The 22,179-nt window shown below is 35.5% G+C and overlaps 1 protein-coding gene across 1 annotated transcript in view; it reads right to left on the reverse strand.

Moving 5' to 3' along the window:
- Positions 1-13,461: 13,461 nt before the first annotated feature.
- PYGO1 (pygopus family PHD finger 1) overlaps positions 13,462-22,179 on the reverse strand; it is a 29,218-nt gene continuing 20,500 nt past the window's right edge. Inside the window, exon 3 of the mRNA XM_046009938.1 lies at positions 13,462-21,349. Coding sequence (XP_045865894.1) covers positions 20,225-21,349 — 1,125 coding nt within the window. The 3' untranslated portion in view covers positions 13,462-20,224. The remainder of the gene's footprint in view (positions 21,350-22,179) is intronic.

The following is a 22,179-nucleotide window of genomic DNA, read 5'->3' on the forward strand; positions in this document are numbered from 1 at the left end:
CTGCACAGGCCACCCTCTGCAGGCTAGCCAGAAAAAGACTCATAATGTTCCTAAGGATACTGGGCAGGAATTCCAGATTTGGAGCAGCCCAAACATGGTCTAGAAAAGGGAACATGAAGGTCCCTGGGTGCCTCAGTTGCTTAAGGATCTGACTTCAGCTCAGGTCATGATCCCAGGATCCTGGTATTGGCCAGCATTGGACTTCCTGCTCAGCAGGGAGTCTGCTTCTCCCTCTCCCTCTGTGCTCCCTCTCTATCTCAAATAAATAAATAAAATCTTAAGAAAAAAAAAATAGAAGAGGGAGCATGAGTACTGGATGGCACATCCTCTTGACCTGCAACTTCTTTACCTTTTGGAGAAAGTAAAGATAGAACAAGGTCAGAAAAGGGTCCTCAAAGGCAAAGAGGTTCAAGATCCAAGGCAGGAATTTGGGAATGTTAACATGTTTTCAGGCTAAAATTATTTATTTGTTTGGTTTTTTGTGTTTATTATTTTACTCTTGCTGTTAAAATTTGGTACTACAATCCAGTGCTTAAAATCAGGCTAATTGGTTTAGAATCTCACTCTACTTTTATTAACTGTATGACCTTGATTAAGTTTCTCACCGCCTGAGCCTTAGTTTCCTCAATCTGTAAAATAGAGGCAATTACATCTATTTGCAGGGCATTAAGAGGATTAAGTAGGATTTAATCTTCTTTAATAGAGTGCAAAGTGCTCGTTATTGTTGCTACTTAGACATTTGAACAGATCCAGGGTTTTTTCCCCTGGACTTAACCATAAACATTTTTTTCTGATACACATCCTGGCAGACATAAAATGTCTTTCTACCTGCATGAGAATATAAGTGTCACTTTTAACATTCTTGAACTGAATGTTGTGGACCTTGAAAACTATACCTATGATAGACTACAAATCCAGTCTCCATGTCTGAAATATTTCTCAGATCCATCCACTTTTCACTGCCACTCTCTTAATTTCTTTTTTTTTAAGGATTTTATTTATTTATTTGACAGACAGAGATCACAAGTGGGCAGAGAGGCAGGCAGAGAGAGAGGAGGAAGCAGGCTCCCTGTTGAACAGAGAGCCCGATGCGGGGCTCGATCCCAGGACACTGGGATCATGACCTGAGACGAAGGCAGAGGCTTTAACCCACTGAGCCACCCAGGCACCTCCACTCTCTTAATTTCTTGAGCTATCAGTAGTTACCTAGTAGAAGAGTAACAAGGTAAGCAACCAAGAACCTTGAGAGTACATAACAGAATCTTTTCTTCAAGACTCGAAGACTCTTCTCCTTGGCTGAAGACCCAATTTCTAATCTGCGGACTACAAGCAGAGACTTCAGGCAAGCATGAGAGAGAAACAGAAAGAAGCTCCGATGATAGGACTGAATGGCTGAGGCTAAATTAGAATGGAGGAGAGTTCTTTATTAGGATTCAATACATGACTGTATAATAAGGATTTGATCACTCTTCCCTGCAAGGAAATGAAACATAGTGTGGATAGCGAGGGCAGTGAGAAATTATGCTTAGTTCACAATCTCTGATACATGTTTGCATAAGTAGTACTTACCTAAAGGTTGACCTACAAAAGATTGAATTTTTCTTTTGATTTGACACCTCTTCTGATGCAGTTCTTATAATCACGTTGAGCCAATTAAGAAATGGGAAACATATCTGACAATCCCAAATACTTTTACCTTTTCTTTTTTTTCGTAATGTAAAAGAACAAATCTTTGTGACTTCCCAGGGAAAGTCTTGGAAAAGGTGTTTTAGGTCTAAAAGACATTTTGGAAACGTATTATGTGTATATTTAATATATTAAAATATGGAATAAAAATACATTTATATTTATCTTTAGGGTCTGATCTTAGAAAGCATAATCAAAAAAGTTTTCATGGGGGGCGCCTGGGTGGCTCAGTGGATTAAGCCGCTGCCTTCGGCTCAGGTCATGATCTCAGGGTCCTGGGATCGAGCCCCGCATCGGGCTCTCTGCTCCGCGGGGAGCCTGCTTCCTCCTCTCTCTCTGCCTGCCTCTCTGCTTACTTGTGATCTCTCTGTCTGTCAAATAAATAAATAAAATCTTTAAAAAAAAAAAAAGTTTTCATGGATTTTGTCACTCAATTAAGAAAGGTTCACAGAAGTCAAAGAACAATGAATGACTTTAGCTTGGCTGCCTGTTAACCAAGGTACATAGAAGGTGACAAAAACCACAGAAGTTAACAGTGTTATAAGAAACTTTAGCTTTTTTTCAGACCTAAGGACTTCCGTGTTTGTTTTCATGTTAGTAATCAAAATCACCACAATGCAAAGAAAACTTGAAAACTTTTCTGGTGAGATAGAAAATTTTAGTTACCTTGGGTGGATTATACAGAATGTAAAGAATACCCTCTTACTATTTTTCATTAACAGCAGACTAAAGGCTCTAAAATCAATTTATCTTTTTAAAAATATTTTCTTTACTTATTTGACTGAGAGAGAGAGATCACAAGTAGGCAGAGAGGCGGGCAGAGAGAGACGGAGGAAGCAAGCTCCCTGCTGAGCAGAGAGCCCAGCGTGGGGCTCGATCCCAGGCCCCTGAGATCTGACCCGAGCCGAAGGCAGAGGCCTTAACCCCCTGACCCACCCAGGTACCCCAAGCCAATTTATCATTTTAACATAACGGGAAAAATTTCTAGATTTGTATTGATATGATAGCTGGCAATAAATTTATCTTGAATTTGTAAAAGTTATTTTAAATTTTTAAAAATTACCTTAATAAAAACGAAGCATAATTTGCCAAAAACTTTAACACATTTCATTGCTTCTATTTAGAACCAGTATCTGTGCCTATTATGAACCCAGGCAAATAAAGTTCACCTTCTGTATGACTTATATCATTTTCCTCATCCTTTCACATTTTTATATCCTTTAAAATTTGACATCAAATACTTCACTATAGAATAAAACTACCCTCTTCATGCTTCCTTGCCACTATGGCACCTAGGATAGTCGTGATCACCCACATTTAACCAAAGAAACTACTTATACTTCACAGAAACTACTGGGAAGAGACTGTGGAGAATTACCTGTCATATACAACAAGCATTTATTGGACTAGTACGGCTCATATGTACATGTAATATGGGCACACAGTCATCTCTTTTCATGCTTTAAGTTTCACTAACAGGACTCAAAGATAAAAACCACTCTATAACCAAAGAAATCCAGTCCAAAACTGTACATATGAAAATTATGCACAGAGAGTAATTCTATATTACTTAGAAATTATCAAAGCATCCAAAGATTATTAATTAACTCAATTTAAGATCGTTCAAGGTCTTAAAGTTAACATTTAAATTGACACACTGTAGAACGTAATACATTCTTGATGTTTAAAATTTTTGTTAGAATTCTAAAGCAATTGTTAAACAAAAAAAAACAGTAAAGATTTATTTATTTGTTTTAGAGAAAGAGAGAGAGAGTATTGGGGAGGGGGACAGAAGGAGAGGGAGAGAGAATCTCAAGCACACTCCCCACTGAGCCCAGAGCTCAAACTCTGAAATCACCACCTGAGCCGAAAACACGAGACAGTCGCTCAAGGGACTGTGCCACCCAGGTGCCCCAAACCAAATTTTTCATTGTCCCTTATCCTTAATATGTAGGAGTCATGTTAGTTTATGACATCAATTCTATATAGAAAATGTAGGAAGTTCAACTATTCTCTTTAAGAGAAGGCAAATCCAAATCTTTAAAAAGAATAAAATGTACATTTGTATTTTACTTCACACTGACATCATCAGGTAGAAGGTGTAGCTCTTTTTTGAACCTGTATTTTCGAAGAAGTCTGATTTGACTGCATGAACTTGAAGAAATGCTTCTAATTTAGCGGCTTCTGTGAGAATGATTTTCTTTAAAAGATTACCACATTTAAAGTATTTGTTGTATAGTTTCTTTACTGGAGGGAAATTTTGAAATTATTAAATTTATATCAGTGCTTTTTAGTCTCTCTAAGCTAAAGTTTCTCACCCTTGTCACTACTGCATTTAGGGCAGATAATTCTTTGTCACACAGGGCTATCCTGGGTAGTGTAAGGTGTTTGGCTGCATACCAGACCTCTACTCACCAGATGCCAGGAACACCTCCAAGTTGTGACGACCAAAATATCTCTAGACATTACCAAGTGTACTCAGGGGAAGACTGGACAATTGTTGCAAATCAATCAGAATAGTGCACCTTTATTTTAAGAGCTTTATCATTTATTAATACATTCCAGAGGTAGGACTGTATCTCACAGACACAAGCAGAGGTTAAGGCTTTTTTCACTTGTAGATGCCCCAAAACATAAGAATCTTCCAGCTTTGGTTTAGCGGGTTAGCAAGGGGTTAAAAGTAAACAACAGAAAAATTCCATTGCTGGGTCATAACGGTGGGTGTATGCTTAATTTTATGAGAAACTGCCAAACTATTTCAAAAGTACAAACGTTGGGTTTCTACCATTAATGTATCAAAGTCTCAACTATTTTGCTATTCAGGTACAATTGCTATTAGCACTATTTTAAAGAAAATTTTTTTAGCAAACCTAATGTGTGTATTGGTATCTCTTATGCTTTTCTTTTTTTTCTTTTTTAAGATTCTATTTATTCATTTGACAGACAGAAATCACAAGTAGGCAGAGAAGCAGGCAGAAAGAAAGGACGGGAAGCAAACTCCCCGCTGAGCAGAGACCCCGACTCAGGGCTCGATCCCAGGACCCTGAGATCATGACCTGAGCAGAAGGCAGAGGCTTTTAACCCACTGAGCCACCCAGGCACCCCTCTCTTATGCTTTTTATTTTCATTTCCCTCGAGACAATGAAGTTGAGCATCTTTTCATGTGCTTTTTTCATTTCACTCTTCCATGAATTGTCTGTTAAAATATTTTAATCATTTTTTTAAAAATATTCTAGGGGCACCTGGGTGGCTCAGTGGGTTAAAGCCTCTGCCTTCAGCTCAGGTCATGATCTCAGGGTCCTAGGATCGAGCCCCACATAGGGCTCTCTGCTCAGCAGGGAGCCTGTTTCCCCCTCTCTCTCTGCCTGCCTCTCTGCCTACTTGTGATCTCTGTCAAATAAACAAATAAAATATTTAAAAAATATTCTACATTTATATTGATTTGTAAGCAATTTTTGTATATCTGGATACAAGTCCTCTGTCAGATATGTTTTTCAAATATTTCCTCACCTTCTGTGGCTTAGGTAAAGCTTAATTTATCAACTTTCAAAATATTTGTCCCTTTTGATTTTTATCTAAGAAATGATTCCCTAACCTAAATTCACAAAGTCTTTCTATTTTCATCTAAAAGTTTTATAGTTTTAAATGTCTTAAATTTGAGTTCCTTTTTGAGTTTCTTAAAAATATGGTGCTATATGTGTTAAGTCCAGGCTTTTTTTTTTTTTTTTTTTTTTGCATATGGTTATCTAATTATTTCAGTATCATTTGTTAAAGAATCATTTTTCAACTGACTTGTCTTGGCAACTTTTCAAACACCAATTGACTGAGTATGTGTGGGTCAAAGCAGTTTTTTAAAAAAGAAAAAATGCCTTCTATATTTAACTTTTTTTTTTTTTTTTTTTTTTTTTTACCATTTCCAACACTCCTAATTTTTTGGTGTAGTTTCTTTCTGGTCTAATCCTACCTCAAGAACTTTGACATTTCTGTTAGCACAAGTCTATCAGCCCATGAAACAGTTTATGTACTGCATCTCTCCTTGGAAAGGCTTGTCCTTCTGTGGTATTCAGATTACTTTGTAGCTTTTGAAATCAGCTCTCTGATGATTTTAGGTAAAATTACAGTTTTGTAGATTATCTAACTTCTTTTTTTGTTAGGGTGGGATTGAGGTTCCTTGTAACTTTCTATATTCTAAACCAATGTTTTTAGTTTTGATATGTAGTATGTAAATTGTCTTAGGTTTAAATGTCATGCAACTCTTGTTTTAATTAGTTATTTAAGAGGTTATTCTTATTTACTAAATATATAGATTGCTTTTTGTTACCTTTGGTCAGGCCACACAGCGTACCTAATAAAAGTTCTTTGAAATGTGTTGCGACTTCGTTTATAACTTAGGACAAGGCAAAGTTTTGCAAATATTCCTTGAATGCTTGAAAAGAATGTGTATTTCTTGTTTGGTGCCAGGTTCTTCACTAGCTCAAGCTTGTTCATTTTGGGACCAGGTGCTATTGGTTGCTTATCTCAAAACCATTCTCCTTTTCTCCTTGTTTCCATATTTTTCCTTGTTTCTTTTATTTTCTTTGCATATTAGATGGCAATATTTTCAGAAAAGTTGGGTCTAGCTCCAAAGGAAGAATCATGTTTGGTCTAAACTAATGATTCCTATTTCTCGAAGGGAAAGGCTGCTGGAGACTTCTGAAGGATCCTCCTTTTTCACAAAAATAGAGCAACATGAGCTTCCTTTTCTGCTTGCTTTGGATGTTATTCTGTAAGAAAATGATACATGTAGCAGTGGCAACCATCTTTCAATCATGAGAGGAAAGCCAAGAAAATCATAGCGAAAGCTACATGGTTTCCTGATACTGAGTTGATGAATTAACCAGTCCTGAAACTATCTATCTTCAAAGTTCATTTTATGTGAAGTAATAAAATTCTGTGTTTTTTGGCACATCTGGTTAAATATTCTAAATTCATCCTGATATGTGTTTATTCTTTAACATACAACATATACTTGAGCTATCATTTTCAGATACACATTTTTTTAAAAGATCTCACACAATTGCTATTTTTTCCTCCTGTAATTCTGTCTTTTGCTTTATGTATGTTGAGTCTGTTGTGAACATATGTATTCATGATTATTTTATCATTTTGGTGGGTTGTTCCCTTTATAATTATGAAATGTTCTTCTATTAATACTTTTTGTTCTTATATTTTTTAAATGTATAACCAGAAATACTTTCCCAGTTCTCTTGAGATATGATTGACATATAACATTTATTAGTTTCAGGTATATATTATGATGACTTGATATATATATATATATATATATATATATATATATATATATATAGTGAAATGATCACCAGAATAAGTTTAATTAACATGCATCATCTCATATTATAATTTTTTTCTTATGATGAGAACTTTTAAGATCTATTCTCTTAGCAACTTTCAAATATATACCAGTATTGTTAACTTTACTCACCATGCTGTACATTACATCCCCTGAACTTATTTATAACTGAAGTTTATACCTTTTGACTCTCTTTACCCATTTCAACCCCCACTCTTCTGCCTCTGGCAACCACAAATCCATTTTCTGTGTCTGTAACATCAGTTTTTTTAGATTCCACATAAAAGTTCCACATAAAAGTGAGATCATATAATATTTGTCCTTCTGTGTCTTATTTCACTTAGCATAATGCTCTCAAGGTCCATTCATGTTGTTGCAAATAGCAGAATTTCCTTCTTTTTATGGCTGACTAATAGTCTATGTGTATATATATATATATACATACACACACACACATACACATACATATATATACATTCTGTGTGTGTGTGTGTGTGTGTGTGTGTGTGTGTGTAATCTTTGCCATAGTGATTTCATTTCCTTTGGATAACCAGAATTGGAATCGTTAAATCATATGGTAGTCCTATTTGTAAATTTTTGAGGAAACTCCATACTTTTTGTTTACCACAGTGACTGTACCAGTTTTCATTCTCACCAATAGTGTAAAAGGATGCCCCTCCACCCCGTCTTTTTTTTTTTTTTAAGATTTTCTTCATTTATTTGTCAGAAAGAGAGTGAGATCTAGGAGGGTGAACAGGAAGCAGGGAGAGAGGCAGTCTCCCTGCCAAGCAAGGACTCAGGGATCATGGCCTGAGCCAAAGGCAGACGATTAACTGACTGAGCCACCCAGGCGTCCCAAGATTCCCTCCTTGCTACATCCTCACCAACACTTGTTATCTCCTATCTTTTTAATAATAGTCTTAAATTCTATTTTGTCTTTTACTAACATTATAGCAGCTTCCTTTGACTAGTATTTTGCTGTTATATGTTTTGCTATCTCTTTATTTAATTATGGTTTTTTGATGACCAAAGGAATACATGTTTATTATTGACAATACCAAGGAGAAAATCACACATACGTCCATTATCCAGGGATAACCACAGTAATATTTTGGCATGTAATCATTCCAGACAATTATCTCTGTGTAGTTATACATAGATACATAAACTAACATGCCTTCACTACCACTTGAACACCTATGATCACTAGGCCACATTTGAAAATCATGTTAAGTCTTATACATCTTTATTGATTTGGGAGGCTCCGTTTCTCCCCTCTGGACTATTTCAAAGCAAACTGAAGAATTATTAAGTATTTTAGTATTCATCTTTCTAAATATAGGTGTTTTATTACAAAAACTTGTCATTATTGTAACAGAACTAAAATAATTATCAATGTCATATAATCCATGTTCATAGTCACATCTCCCCAGTCATGTGTTTTTACAGTTATTTTGTTTGAATCAAGATCAAACAAAATCCACATTTCACTCCTTCCACTGTTATCTTTGTGGTTCTAATCACATCATATCTCACACGAATTACTATAATAGCTTCCTAACTAGTCCTCGTCTTTCAACTCCCTGCCTCTTGAATCTATTTCAACACAGCAGTCAGAATGATCCTTCTCTCCTGAAACTCTTCAGTAACTTCTTTTTTAAAGTTTATTTATTGAAAGAGAGAAAGAAAGAGAGAATGCACACACATGTGCAAGTAGGGGAGGGGCAGAGGGAAAGAATCCTCAAGCAGACTCCTGGCTGAGCTCAGAGCCTGACACATGGGCTGTTCACTCCATTCCAGGCATACTGGCCTCCTTGATATATATGAAATGTGCCGAGCATGCTCTTTTTTTTTTTTCTTTTCAGAGTAACAGAATTCATTGTTTATGCACCACACCCAGTGCTCCATGCAATACGTGCCCTCCATAATACCCACCACCTGGATCCCCCAACCTCCCACCCCCCACCCCTTCAAGACCCTCAGGTTGTTTTTCAGAATCCGTAGTCTCTCATGGTTCACTTCCCCTTCCAATTTCCCTCAACTCCCTTCTCCTCTCCATCTCCCTATGTCCTCCATGTTATTTGTTATGCTCCACAAATAAGTGAAACCATATGATAATTGACTCTCTCTGCTTGACTTATTTCACTCAGCATAATCTCTTCCAGTGTTGATCCAAAAGTTGGGTATTCATCCTTTCTGATGGAGGCATAATACTCCATAGTGTATATGGACCACATCTTCCTTATCCATTCGTCTGTTGAAGGGCATCTTGGTTCTTTCCACAGTTTGGCGACCGTGGCCATTGCTGCTATAAACATTGGGGTACAGATGGCCCTTTTTTTTTCACTACATCTGTGGGGTAAATACCCAGTAGTGCAATTGCAGGGTCATAGGGAAGCTCTATTCTTAATTTCTTCAGGAATCTCCACACTGTTTTCCAAAGTGGCTGCACCAACTTGCATTCCCACCAACAGTGTAAGAGAGTTCCTCTTTCTCCACATCCTCTCCAACACACGTTGTTTCCTGTCTTGCTAATTTTGGCCATTCTAACTGGTGGAAAGTGGTTTCTCAATGTGGTTTTAATTTGAATCTCCCTGATAGCTAGAGATGATGAACATTTTTTTCATGTGTCTGATAGCCATTTGTATGTCTTCATTGGAGAAGTGTCTGTTCATATCTTCTGCCCATTTTTGATAATGATTATCTGTTTTGTGTGTGTTGAGTTTGAGAAGTTCTTTATAGATCCTGGATATCAACCTTTTGTCTGAATTGTCATTTGCAAATATCTTCTCCCATTCCGTGGGTTGCCTCTTTGTTTTGTTGACTGTTTCCTTTGCTATGCAGAAGCTTTTGATTTTGATGAAGTCCCAAAAGTTCATTTTCGCTTTTGTTTCCTTTGCCTTTGGAGACATATCTTGAAAGAAGTTGCTGTGGCTGATATTGAAGAGGTTACTGCCTATGTTCTCCTCTAGGATTCTGATGGATTCCTGTCTCACGTTGAAGTCTTTTATCCATTTCAAGTTTATCTTTGTGTACGATGTAAGAGAATGATCGAGTTTCATTCTTCTACATCCAATTTTCCCAGCACCATTTATTGAAGAGACTGTCTTTTTTCCACTGTATATTTTTTTCCTGCTTTGTTGAAGATTATTTGACCATAGAGTTGAGGGTCCATACTCAGAGTAGAGGCTCTCTACTCTGTTCCACTGGTCTATGTGTCTGTTTTTATGCCAGTACCATGCTGTCGTGGGGATCACAGCTTTGTAGTAAAGCTTGAAATCAGGTAACGTGATGCTGCCAGTTTTATTTTTGTTTTTCAACATTTCCTTTTTTTTTTCCCTTTTTATTAATTTTTTCAGCGTAACAGTATTCATTCTTTTTGCACAACACCCAGTGCTCCATGCAAAACGTGCCCTCCCCATCACCCACCACCTGTTCCCCCAACCTCCCACCCCTGACCCTTAGCAATTCGGAGTCTCTTCTGATTCCACACAAATTTTAGGATTATTTGCTCCAGCTCTTTGAAAACTACCGGTGGAATTTTGATCGGAATGGCATTAAAAGTACAAATTGCCGAGCATGCTCTTTTCACAGGATCATTGTATCTGCTGTCACCTGTGCCTGGAATTTTCTTCCCCAGTTATCTGTATGATGGTATCCCTAACTTCTTCATTGAGATATTAAAAATTAAGAATTTGAACCTCTTGACCCACCAGGTTCAGCTTTTTCTATCTCGTGCCCTTTTTTGTGTATAGCATTTATTCCCTCTCGAATGACAATCTCCTGAGGGTGGTAATTTTTGTCTGTTTGATTTACTGCTATATTTTAGCATCTAGAACATGGCCTGACACATAAAAAACAATAAATGTTGAATAAATGAATGTCTACTTAGCAAATTTTATAACTGCAGTTTTTACTCTTTAGTTTGGCTTTCAGGATCCCAATACGTACTTCTCTTAAAGTCCTTTTCAGTCTACTCTATTATTTTCATCTTGTGTGGATTGCAATTCCAAAAGGTGTTGGTTAACCATCTTATCATTATGTTTCTTCACAAATTTGAAACTTTGATTTACAGTGGCTTTTTTCTTACATTTTATTTTTCTTTCTTTCCTCAAGGTTCATCCTTTCTAGCAGTTTTAAGTTCTCTCCAAGTTGTGGCCTAGAAACCCAATTCAGCCAAGCGTTATGTGCTGATTCACTGTGTCAGTTCTTTGGTGATAACTAGTGTCTTTGGTGATACCAGTTACTAACTGAGCAAACTGCAAACTGGGCACTTCTGCCCACCTTTGGCCCACATCTTCCTACATGAGCTGGAGCTCCACATATCATTTGGTTTTGCTGCTTAGTCTCCTTCACAAGTGGTGCGTCAAGGGAGAGGAATCCTAACTTGGCCTTTCACCCAAAGCAGTGCTGTTTGGGTCCCCTTTTTCATTCCTGTTATTTCTGTTATTTAAAAAATTTCATTTCATCAGAGGATCATTGATTTTATTATTCTTTTAAATAATGTTTGTGGTTTTATTTTTCCTCTCTTAGTTTTTATTTCCTGTTTTTTGTTATTTTCTTCCTTCTACTTTCCTTAGCATTTTTTTCCCTTATCCTCTTGAGATCAGTGCTTAGTTCATTATATTTGGGCTCAAAAATTATCTAAAGGTATACATTTCTCTTCTAGTACTGTAATCACATCTCACAAGTTTTGAAACAGAGTAGCAATTTTAGGTCTCATTACCCTGCCTGATTAGAAATTCTGTTCTGTACCTAGAGTCAGGCAAGCAGCTGCTTCAGCGTGGTTCATGGTGTCTTCCTTTGTTTCTTGCCCTTGGATATATTTTTTGATTTTGAACCCAATTTTCTCTTTTTATGTTTATCATGCTATGTTTGGAACAGAGGGGGTGCTTTAGAGCAACCATTCAAGATGTTATTTGATCAGAAGTCTCTGTATAGCTTTCTTTCTTCTACAGCAGGTAAAATAAACACGTTTTTATTGATTTTTTTTCTTCCATATATTTAATAAATTTTTAAAGGTTTTATTTAAATAACCTCTATACCCAACATGAGGCTCAAACTCACCACCCAAGATCAAGAGCCCCACATTCTTCCAATTGAGCCAGCCACGTGCCCCATTTGTCCATTAATTAATTCTTAATTAATTCACTTTTTTGTTTTTAAACTTAATATTTAAGATTTCTTTAACGTGTGCAATTGATTTGATAGATGTTTTTACATTGAAAGAAGGCTAGTGGGTTTGGTTGGGAGATGGAATTTTCTTTTTTTTTTCTTTAATCTTACATTTTTTAAGTGTTCCAGAATTCATTGTTTATGCACCACACCCAGTGCTCCATGCAATACGTGCCCTCCATAATACCCACCAGGTTCACCCAACCCCACACCTCCCTCCCCTCCAAAACCCTCCATTTGTTTCTCAGAGTCCACAGCCTCTCATGTTTCATCTCCCCCTCCAATTTCCCCCAGTTCACTTTTCCTTTCCTTCTCCTAATGTCCTCCGTGTTATTACTTATTAATTCTTAATTAGTTGACTGATTTTTAAAGTAGGTTCCACTCCCCAATGGAGCCTAACACAGGGCTAGAATGTTCTACCACAACCCAGAGATCAAGACCTGAACTGAGGGGTACCTGGATGGTTCAGCCAGTTAAGGATCAAACTCCTAATCTCAGCTCAGGTCGTGATCTTGGGGTCATAAAATAGGCCCTGCATTGGGCTCCACACTGGGCATGGAACCTACTTAAAAACAAAAACAAAAAACCAAACAAACAAAAAGACCTAACTGAGCCTGAGTTAGACTTAAATGACTGAGCCACCCAGGCATCCCCTTCCATATATTTAAATAGGTCTTTCATGCATTCAAATTTTATCTTGATGTAATTTTATCTTATTGCTATTTTAACTTATGCCAAGTTGCATCAACACATTCACATGCATCTTCCCATGTAAGACTCTAGACAGCTAATGGTTATTTCCAACAAATTTTAGAGGTATTTTGTAAACATGATCTGATCTTAATATTGCTACAGTGGTGTCTCCATTTCAGAGATTGTTAAGCTGCTGAGGTTGTAGAACTCCTCTCCAATTAATTTTCTGTTAACAGAACTGAAGTCCTAATCTGTTAAAATCAAGACAGAGACAGGTTATGCTCAGCTTTTTAAAGAGAAACTCAGGACTCGGTGTTATGTATAAACTTCATGGGGGGGGAAAAAGAATCCATATAACTAGGCCTGTCCAAAAGTAATAGTTTGGTACTCAGTATAAAATGAAATTCCTGGTAAATTGTAGGCTATTGCTCTGGTAAATGTTTCCTGGAACATTTCCTGCCCAAAGCCAAGACTGTCATATCTATAACCTAAGATTGTCCTGTTGAAAATCAAGCACTTTAAAAAAAATTATTTTTCTCTTTAAAAACTAGCTTTATTTAAAAGAATCTGAGGCATAACACTATAGGAACAAACTTACAATACATATTGTTCAAGAAAGCCTGCCATACATAATTTCTACTAATAGTAGGTCTAAATACTGATAAATAACATTCTTTATACAATGCACAAATGACATTTAGTATGAACCTTGGAAAGAATGGCCAACAATAACACAGACTGTCTTGACAGTAGAACCTCTACTTGTCTTACTACTTTTCTGAGAATAAAAAACTAAAATGCGGAAGATAAGTTAAACTTCTCTTAAATTCTACCATGGTGTCTGAGGAAGAAAGAAAGGGATCAAAAGGAGGAAACTATAAGAATTAAAGATCTTAAAAGAAAAAGGAAAAAGAAAAAGGAAAATTGGCTTACCACTATTAATAGTAATTATTAAAAAGTAATTCAAAATTGAGAATTTTTGGTTTAATACTTGGAAGCCCTTAGACAAACTATCTATTACCCACTATATTCAATTAGTTACCAAGCCAATTTTATTCCTCTGAAAACTGTAACCTGTACAAAACCATACAAAGAAAAGAAACAATTTGGGGGTAACCTCATCATTTCATACTTTAAACTTTTCCACAAAGCAATTCATGAATCATTTAATACTAATACTTCTTTAAACCTCTATGACTTAATTAGAAAGAGACTCATTTCTCAGAGATTATATGTGAAGATGCCAGGGAAAAAAATTAATCCCTAATATGTAATTCTAAATTTTTAACCCCAAAATAGACCCATGTAAACACTGGGCATTCAAATCAAATATAATGGAATTGTGCCATAGTATGGTATATGGCATTTTTTAAAATATCAAGAACTGAATCAGATTTATTGCTGTCAATCTTATTAATAGCTGATAATCAAATGTACAAAATACACCGCAACATCCATGCCAAAAATGATGCTGTATAGAGATATCATTAACATAAATAGGTAAACATTTATATTGTAATATACATCATTAATATAGTAAAAACTTATTCAGGGTAGTTTGAATTGATAAAAGTCTAAAATTTGAATACTTTAAAAAGATATGCAGTTTAAGCACTCAAAGCATTTTTTTTTTTTTTTTTGCTTTCAAGTATACAATTTCAAATATACAATTTGCATTGGCCAAGTATTACCTATTATAATTCTTTTGGGTATTTGTTTTAAAGCCAAGAGAATGCTTTTAAAATAGTATTCTCAAATAAATGCTCTATAAAGCTTAATATTTTCCTAAGATTAAACATTTTTTAAAATATCTTGATTATGACTTTTATTAATAAACCTTTCATCAGATAATACAAAGCAACCACCACTCAAGTCCTTGCATCAATGGTTACAGATTCTAAGTAAATCATAGGACTTCTATGGTATCATAATTGCTTTTTAACAAATGAAGATTAGTATTTTTATTATTTTGGTTAAGGTGAAATGAATGGTATCTTTTTTGGTTGGAAGAGATCAGAGTAGGTTCAAAGTCTAGTATGTAATTTTAATGGTAAGGGCTAAGAAAAATCCTAATATTCACAAGCAATTAAGATATTAATTCCTTGATAAGTTATAACTGTGAAAGGAAAATCAAAAATTTAAGAAGTATTTATTGTATTATTAGCGTTATGAATTGCTAACACCAAATTTTACCCTCTTTCCCATTTCAAAACATCAGGCCATCTACTAATCCATAAATATTGATGTTTCACATACTTCATAGAGTAGCTTAAACATACCAGCATAAGAAATAATTAGTATTACATAGTAATTTCCTTTGCCATAGGAATAAATGTTGGACAAAGTCTGGAAACATTTTATTTTCCAATTTGAATTACAGTAATTTTGCCACAGACCACAGCACTAGTGCATGTGTTACTTTAGACATGCTCTAAGAACAAAACAAAAAATTACTGCAAAAATACATGTCACCAATGTGGAACACACTCAGATTTGTATAAAAGTACTGAACTAATATCCCAAAAAGAGGTATATGTAAACAGTACATAAGGAAGAAATAGTTTTAATATGAAACAGTCATTTAAGTCACATACATCATGATAAGAAGCAGGACTTTCTTTTATAAAAGATATGTTAACTAACAAGCAACATCATCTATGTCACCTACAGAACAAGGAAAGTACAAGACTTCAGAATAAGTTTTAATATAATTGCAAGTAATGTATTTTGACAAACTATGATAAAGATGAAGCTTATCCATTGGGTTTCATTAAAAATTATCAAAGAAATACAGGCAGCCTCTGATGAGCTCGCGTCTGGCTTAGAGATAGCCACTGTTCATTTCCCCTAGACTGTATGTCAGGGGAGATGTTAATGCCAGCCCTCGTCTCCCTACTCCAGAAGTACCTCTAAACTTCCATCTCTGTACCAAGAGTTAGAAAAATGCAGATGTGACTTCTAAACAGAATAGGGGAAAAGGAGAAGTTACTAATTCTGAAATGAGAAAAAACCTCTGAGTTCAAAAGTTGAGGGGAAAAAACTATAAAAAAACAATCTAAAGGAAATTGGGAAGTACTCTCAAGAGGCATCCACCAATTCAATAAAAAATACTGCTTCCCACAGTGCCTGAGATGTGGTCATATTGTCTGAAATCCTATTAGATAAAAATTCATTCTGAACTAATAAGCAGTCTTTAAAAATGTTTAATCCCACTATCTTCATTCACATCTTGGTGGAAAACATTTTTCCCTTAAAATCTAGCCAGCCATAACCACAGGGGAAAAAATGGGAATTCTGAATGGAGAAAAAAGATGAAATTTTGAAGCACAGAGCATCCAGTAAGGGAAAAGGCAAGTTGGCTTATATAGTATTCCACTGGAGGGTTTAGACAACTAGGTAAGAGGACAACTAGGAAACACTAACACCAAGAAACCTAGCTTTCCTGAATCCCACCAGGTAAAAGGAAAGACCCCTGTTTCTTTCTACCTCCTACATTGATTGGTTCCCTAAAGAAAACTGAGTGCTCAGCACGATACTAGTGGTTAACTACATTATGATTGAAATAAGCCTTTATGAGCTTTCCTAACAATCTAATCACTTTATATAATGTTCCAAACCACTATTTACAAATGACATTTGGGAGCCTGGATGCCCTTAATTGAACCTTTTAATTAAAAAAAAAATCAAAATAGCACGAATGCTCATGCATATGAAACCTCTATACACTGTAAAAAAAATCCAAAAATTCTTTAGAGCTCCCTTAAAAAATTATTACTTACATTTTTTAACTATTAAATACAATTACTATAGTACGCTAGACAATAAGTACTAGCACTTTTAATATGTTCAAGACAAACAAGTTTGAAAGAATTCTAGATGAAGACTCCTGATACTTATTTGGATGACTAAAATCAGCAGAATTCATGGTGACCCACACTACTGAGGTTTTTTCCTACCAGAGCTGGAAGTCTTTAAAAAAATCAGATTTCTTTATATTTTGTTAATCCAGGAAGAGTAAGCCCCACTAGAAGAAAATCTTGCTTTATGTACATAATCTTCTAATTTGGGTAACAAGAATCCTAATAGCAGTACTCCAAAAGTATTTCGCACCAAAGGAAAACATCAATCACAAAACTAATTCTAAGCACTCTATCTGAAGAATAATTTTTCTTTCACAAGCTAAGCTGTTTCAGCATTAGTGAGTCCAGTAGATCGACAAGTAAGTAGATTAGGAATTCTCTAGTAAAATGAATAAAGCAAGTTCTGGGAAAGGAATAGATGCTTTAAAACTATCAGTAATCTAGCTGTCACGAGAGAGCCTAGCTGCTGAGAGTTAGCCAGGTTGAACTTGGACAAAACTCGAGAATATAGGAGAAACCATGTTTTCCTGCTCAGTTGTGTGTGTGTGTATCTTTGTGTGTATGTGTGCATGTGAGATGAGGCCTTCAGTGAAGGAAAAGGATTATATAAAAAAAAAAACAGTGCAATGCTACTGGAAGATTATTCTACCTAAGTACATTTCTTTTCATTACTGAATATTTGAAAATGTTTAAGGTAGCTCATCACTTGTCCTAACAAAGCCTTATCAATTTGGATAATAGTCTTTTTTGGGTCAAATTGGACATTCTTATACTTCATCACTTTTCCTATCAAAAACCATCTAAATTTTGACTTAGTAATCATATAAGAACAAATGTGTAACTAGTTAAGAAAAGTAATTTGAATACATGAAAACATTCACAAACTATGGTTATAGTTTACCTGTGACTCACAGTCAGTCAACCACGGGTTTTTCTCTGAATATTTACAGACTCTTACTTAAATAAGGTGCTCAGAAGATCTAAATACTTCAATAAAAATTCACTTGTAAGTTTTTAAAAACGGCTATTTGGAAATGGAAAAGAATCACATTACAAATCAAGTACCTTTAGACTAGCTTGGGAGAGGTTACTTCACTTTCACAAAACAACTACTGAAACTATAAGCAACAGATGGCTTAAGAAAATGCATAATCAATTTTAACAGTAAGTACAACTCAAGTACTATCATGTAAAATGTTAACTCCTGAAGACACTGGAAGTGTCTTCAAAACCAGCACTCACTAGGATTTCAAGATTTCAAGAACAACATAAATAGATCCTTAAACATTTAGAAAATCGTGTACTTCAAATATAAAGCAAGCAACATGGGATCTTCAAAAATGCTACTAAATACATCAAAAGTCGGAGTCAGCCAAAAATACTGCATTTTCACCTGCTTCAATTGGTAAAGTTGTCACACCAAGGAGTACCTAGTATAAGAGTTTGTATCATTTTATTTCCTAAAATTGTAAAGATATATAATTTACAGCTATATTGAAAATATTTTGTACTCACCTCTAACTAGTCACAGGTAAATGGAGAAAACCTTCTACTACCTTGTACCATATGAAATTGCTGTTTTTGTAGGTCAAAATTAAAACACTATTTAAAAAAATAAGTTTTATTTAATCAAAATATGCATCATGAGCATTAATAATTTTCTTCTAGTAGGATATTAAATATTTCATTTTTATAAAATTTGTCATATAAATTGTTCATATCCCTCCAATTACTGTTTCTTAATTGGAGAACATGTTGTTTATTTAAAAAAGCTTCAAATATGAAAATGATGGTAGTTTGCTGGATAAAGGTCTGGTGACTATAATGGATATGACAAAATTTAAAATCCCAATTCAATTAATTTTGCTTTAGTGGCTTGTGGCATGCGAGGTCAAGTGCTGTCACGTAAAAGTGTAGGTTCATGTTTATTAACCAAAGAATATTTTTTTAATCAAGCGTTTCGCGCACAATTTTAATTTCTTGGCGATATGCTGCTGCTGCTGCTGCTGCTGCTGCTGCTGCTTCACTAGGGTTTAAACAGTAGTAATTAATTACTCTTTTGCAGATCACTGTGTGGACTTCAGAACTTTTTTGGTCACAATGATAATGATGGTACAAGTTTGGGAGCTTCACCAACATCCAACCATTGTATGAATTGCTATCAATCCTCAAACAGTATCTTGTTGGATTTTGTTTGTTTTTGTGTGTGTGTTTTTTTGGTCACAGGTCATGATCCTCTCTAAAAATAAGTTTCCACTGTTTTAAGTCTCAGCAAGTACACCTCTGTCTCTGTTCTTGATCATCACCCAGGAGGATGCTCTTGAGTCCATCTTTACACATTCCCCAGTCATAAGAGAAACTCCTATCTACTGCAAGGCCTTAAAATTGTTGTTTGTAAGTTAGCTTTCACCCTGGCTCTTAATTGGTCTTTGCTCAAAATGGATTCTGATCTCCCCCGAGGCTTGTCTTTGAATCCAAATCCCCAGAACAAGATTTTTCAAACCATCACTGAGCAGGTCTCACCAGCTGAGCTTCCTAAGGCCAACTTGATGTTTCCACCTATGTCATGGGCAGTATGTCCTGGCTTGAAATTGTATTAAAAGAAGTATTCGCAATTCTTCCGAAGGTACTATGTTATTTATTTCTCTGGAAAACAATAACAAAGCAACTCAATAATCAAAGGAAACTGAATGAAAAGCATAATACTATTGTAATTCTAAACAGCACAACTAGAAACACATTTCACTTCAACTCTATTAACTGCAGTCCTTTTTCAACTGATCTAATATTGGCAATTTCATGTGATACAATCCACAACTTAATGAACAAGTACTTATTGAGCATCTACTATATGTTAACATCTGTCTCATATCTGTATAAACAGATATCTTGAAAAGACTGACTTGAAAATAGGAAAGTCACTAAAGACCCTAGTGGGAAGAAATCTGGTAACATACTCTATTATTTTTTTTAAAACATCCATTAAAATGTATGCTTTCTTCCATGTTATAGCTACACATATTTTTACCTGAAAACATGTCAAGTAAATCCTTGAAAAAATTTTGAACCATTTAATGTAATATTACCAAAGTTCAGCTCTGCAATGTACATTTTTCAATGATTCTAACTTTCTAAAGTCAAAACTTGCCTACATTTGCTATATATTATTTTGAAGCTTTAAGAGGCTTTTTTATGTTTATGATTAACACCACCACCACCAACTAACATTTATTAGTATAGTACTTTCTAAAGCACCCCATATACATTATTCTCATTTACGATAACAAACAAGGACAATATAAAATTTGCACTGGTAATGAAGTAGAATATTAACAAAAACTAAAAGGTAAATAATCTTTTTGTGTGCATTTAAAAAAATAATGTAAAACATTAAAACCCTGTGTCACTGAACCTCTGTAAGACACGGGGGGGGAGGGGACCCTTTAGTTAATGCCGGTGATTAAGCATCACTGCCCACTGCAGGTGGACCAAAAGTCTCTCGAGTGCGCATCAACTGGACATCCTTGTCAGCCATACAGGTGTCACAGCCCCATACTGCTGAGGCCTCTGCAGTTAGGAGGCCATAAGCGGTTTCAGTCATTCCAGTGCAGATCCGATGAAACCATTTCTGACAAGAGGCTTCACACAAGATGGCATCCTGATCATCATTCACTTCATTTGTACAAATTCCACAAGGATACACTGGGTCAGAAGAAGAGTGGCCATGACGGCTTGGGTGAAGAGACGATTTATTGCTTTTTTCAGTGGTGCAGGTATCTGGGGCACCTCTAGGTTGTCGCGGTTTATTCTGTGTCCCATTGGCATGGCTGTTATTTGTAGCTTCTGTGGTACTCGAACGGCTATTCTCTTGATTTACTGCATTATTTCGATTAACATTTTTTAATTCGATATTACTCTGATTCACTGTGTCATCCATATTTAAGTGAGGTGGATGAGCAGAGGAATTTTGATTAGTATTTTTGGTTGCTCCTTGACTAAAGTCTTGTTTTTGGGGTGGTGCTTTTGCTTGACTGAAAGTGTTTGGGGGAGGAATAAAAGAATGATTAGATTCTAATGGAGAAGTAAAATTTGCATTATTTCCAGGGACAAAGTTAGATGACAAGTCAGGGTTGGAAACTTGGTTAGCATTCTGTGGAGGAATCTGATTGAAGTTTTCAGCAGGATTTTGTCGAAAATGTTGATTAGGCATGTTAACATTCTGACTTAGTGCATTATTATAGGATGGATTTCCAAAGCTTGAATTATCATGTGGCCCAAAGTTAAAAGCATGAGGTCGATTAAAACCCATGCCCAAAGGATTCTGAGGAAATGGGTGTGGCTGATTCCTGAGTGAGTAAGGACCACAGTATGGGGAAGACATTCTTGGAGGTACGTGAGGTGGCATTCTGAATGTGCTATAGCCTCCAAAGCCAGGATAACCAGGGCCAAGATATGGATTTGATGAAGGTAGTGGTTTATAGGAAATAGTATTATAGTTGTCATCAAATGGATTAGCAGCCACTAGATGGTCAGAGTTTGGATTCGGTGGTGGAGCATACTCAGACAATGGAGGAAAAGAAGGCCCCTGAAATGAGAATGTAGAGTAAAGGACATGTTTCGATCAAAGAAGTTATTAAAACTGTTACCTTAACATGTAACAACCTAGCTTTAATCAAATTTCTCTTGCTTTTTTTATGAAAATCTAATTCATTTGACCTTTCAATTCCAAATAGTTTTCATATTTAATTATAGTTAATGATTAAAATGTGTAGACTTCTTTCCTTAAGAAAGGAAAGGAGGTATGCTTTTCTGAGCTCAAACTCATTGTTACTTCAAATTCCAAAGGTATTTAAACTTCAAAAGAAGCTTCATTATGTAACTTTCATTTAATACGCTTAACTGTAATTCTGGAACCTTTCACTTAAACCATAAAATTAAGTAACAATAAACACAATCTAAGTTTTTTTGTTAGCTTAACTTCAGGGAGTAGCTATTAAAGTATTCCCCAAGCACTATGCTCTTGGCCTCAGAATGGAAAAATAAACTTCCAGTTTTAGTCACACTGGAAGTTTAACAGATGGTGGCCAAAATGGAAATAATCTGAATACACATCTTACTTTCTCGTAGTCTTTAAAATAGAAAGAGTGCTTCAACGTTATAAGGGATAAAAGCACAGAAGCCTGTTCTTATAATGGTTATCTAAGCACAGGTTATACACAAAAGATTCTTCCACCACAATTGCTTAATGACACGTATGTACTACTGAATTACTGTCAACAGCTGAACACTACTTCAAGTTAAACCTGTGTCCCCAGATTTCACAATCTTTTAGTAGAACTACAGTTACGTGTGGTTTTTAAGTTAGATTTAAGAATAAGCATTTTCACTTATCTGCCTACACTTCTTTCTTGCAAT

The sequence above is a fragment of the Meles meles genome, chromosome 6 (genome assembly GCF_922984935.1).
Source record: "Meles meles chromosome 6, mMelMel3.1 paternal haplotype, whole genome shotgun sequence".
In the NCBI taxonomy this organism is placed as follows: domain Eukaryota; kingdom Metazoa; phylum Chordata; class Mammalia; order Carnivora; family Mustelidae; genus Meles; species Meles meles.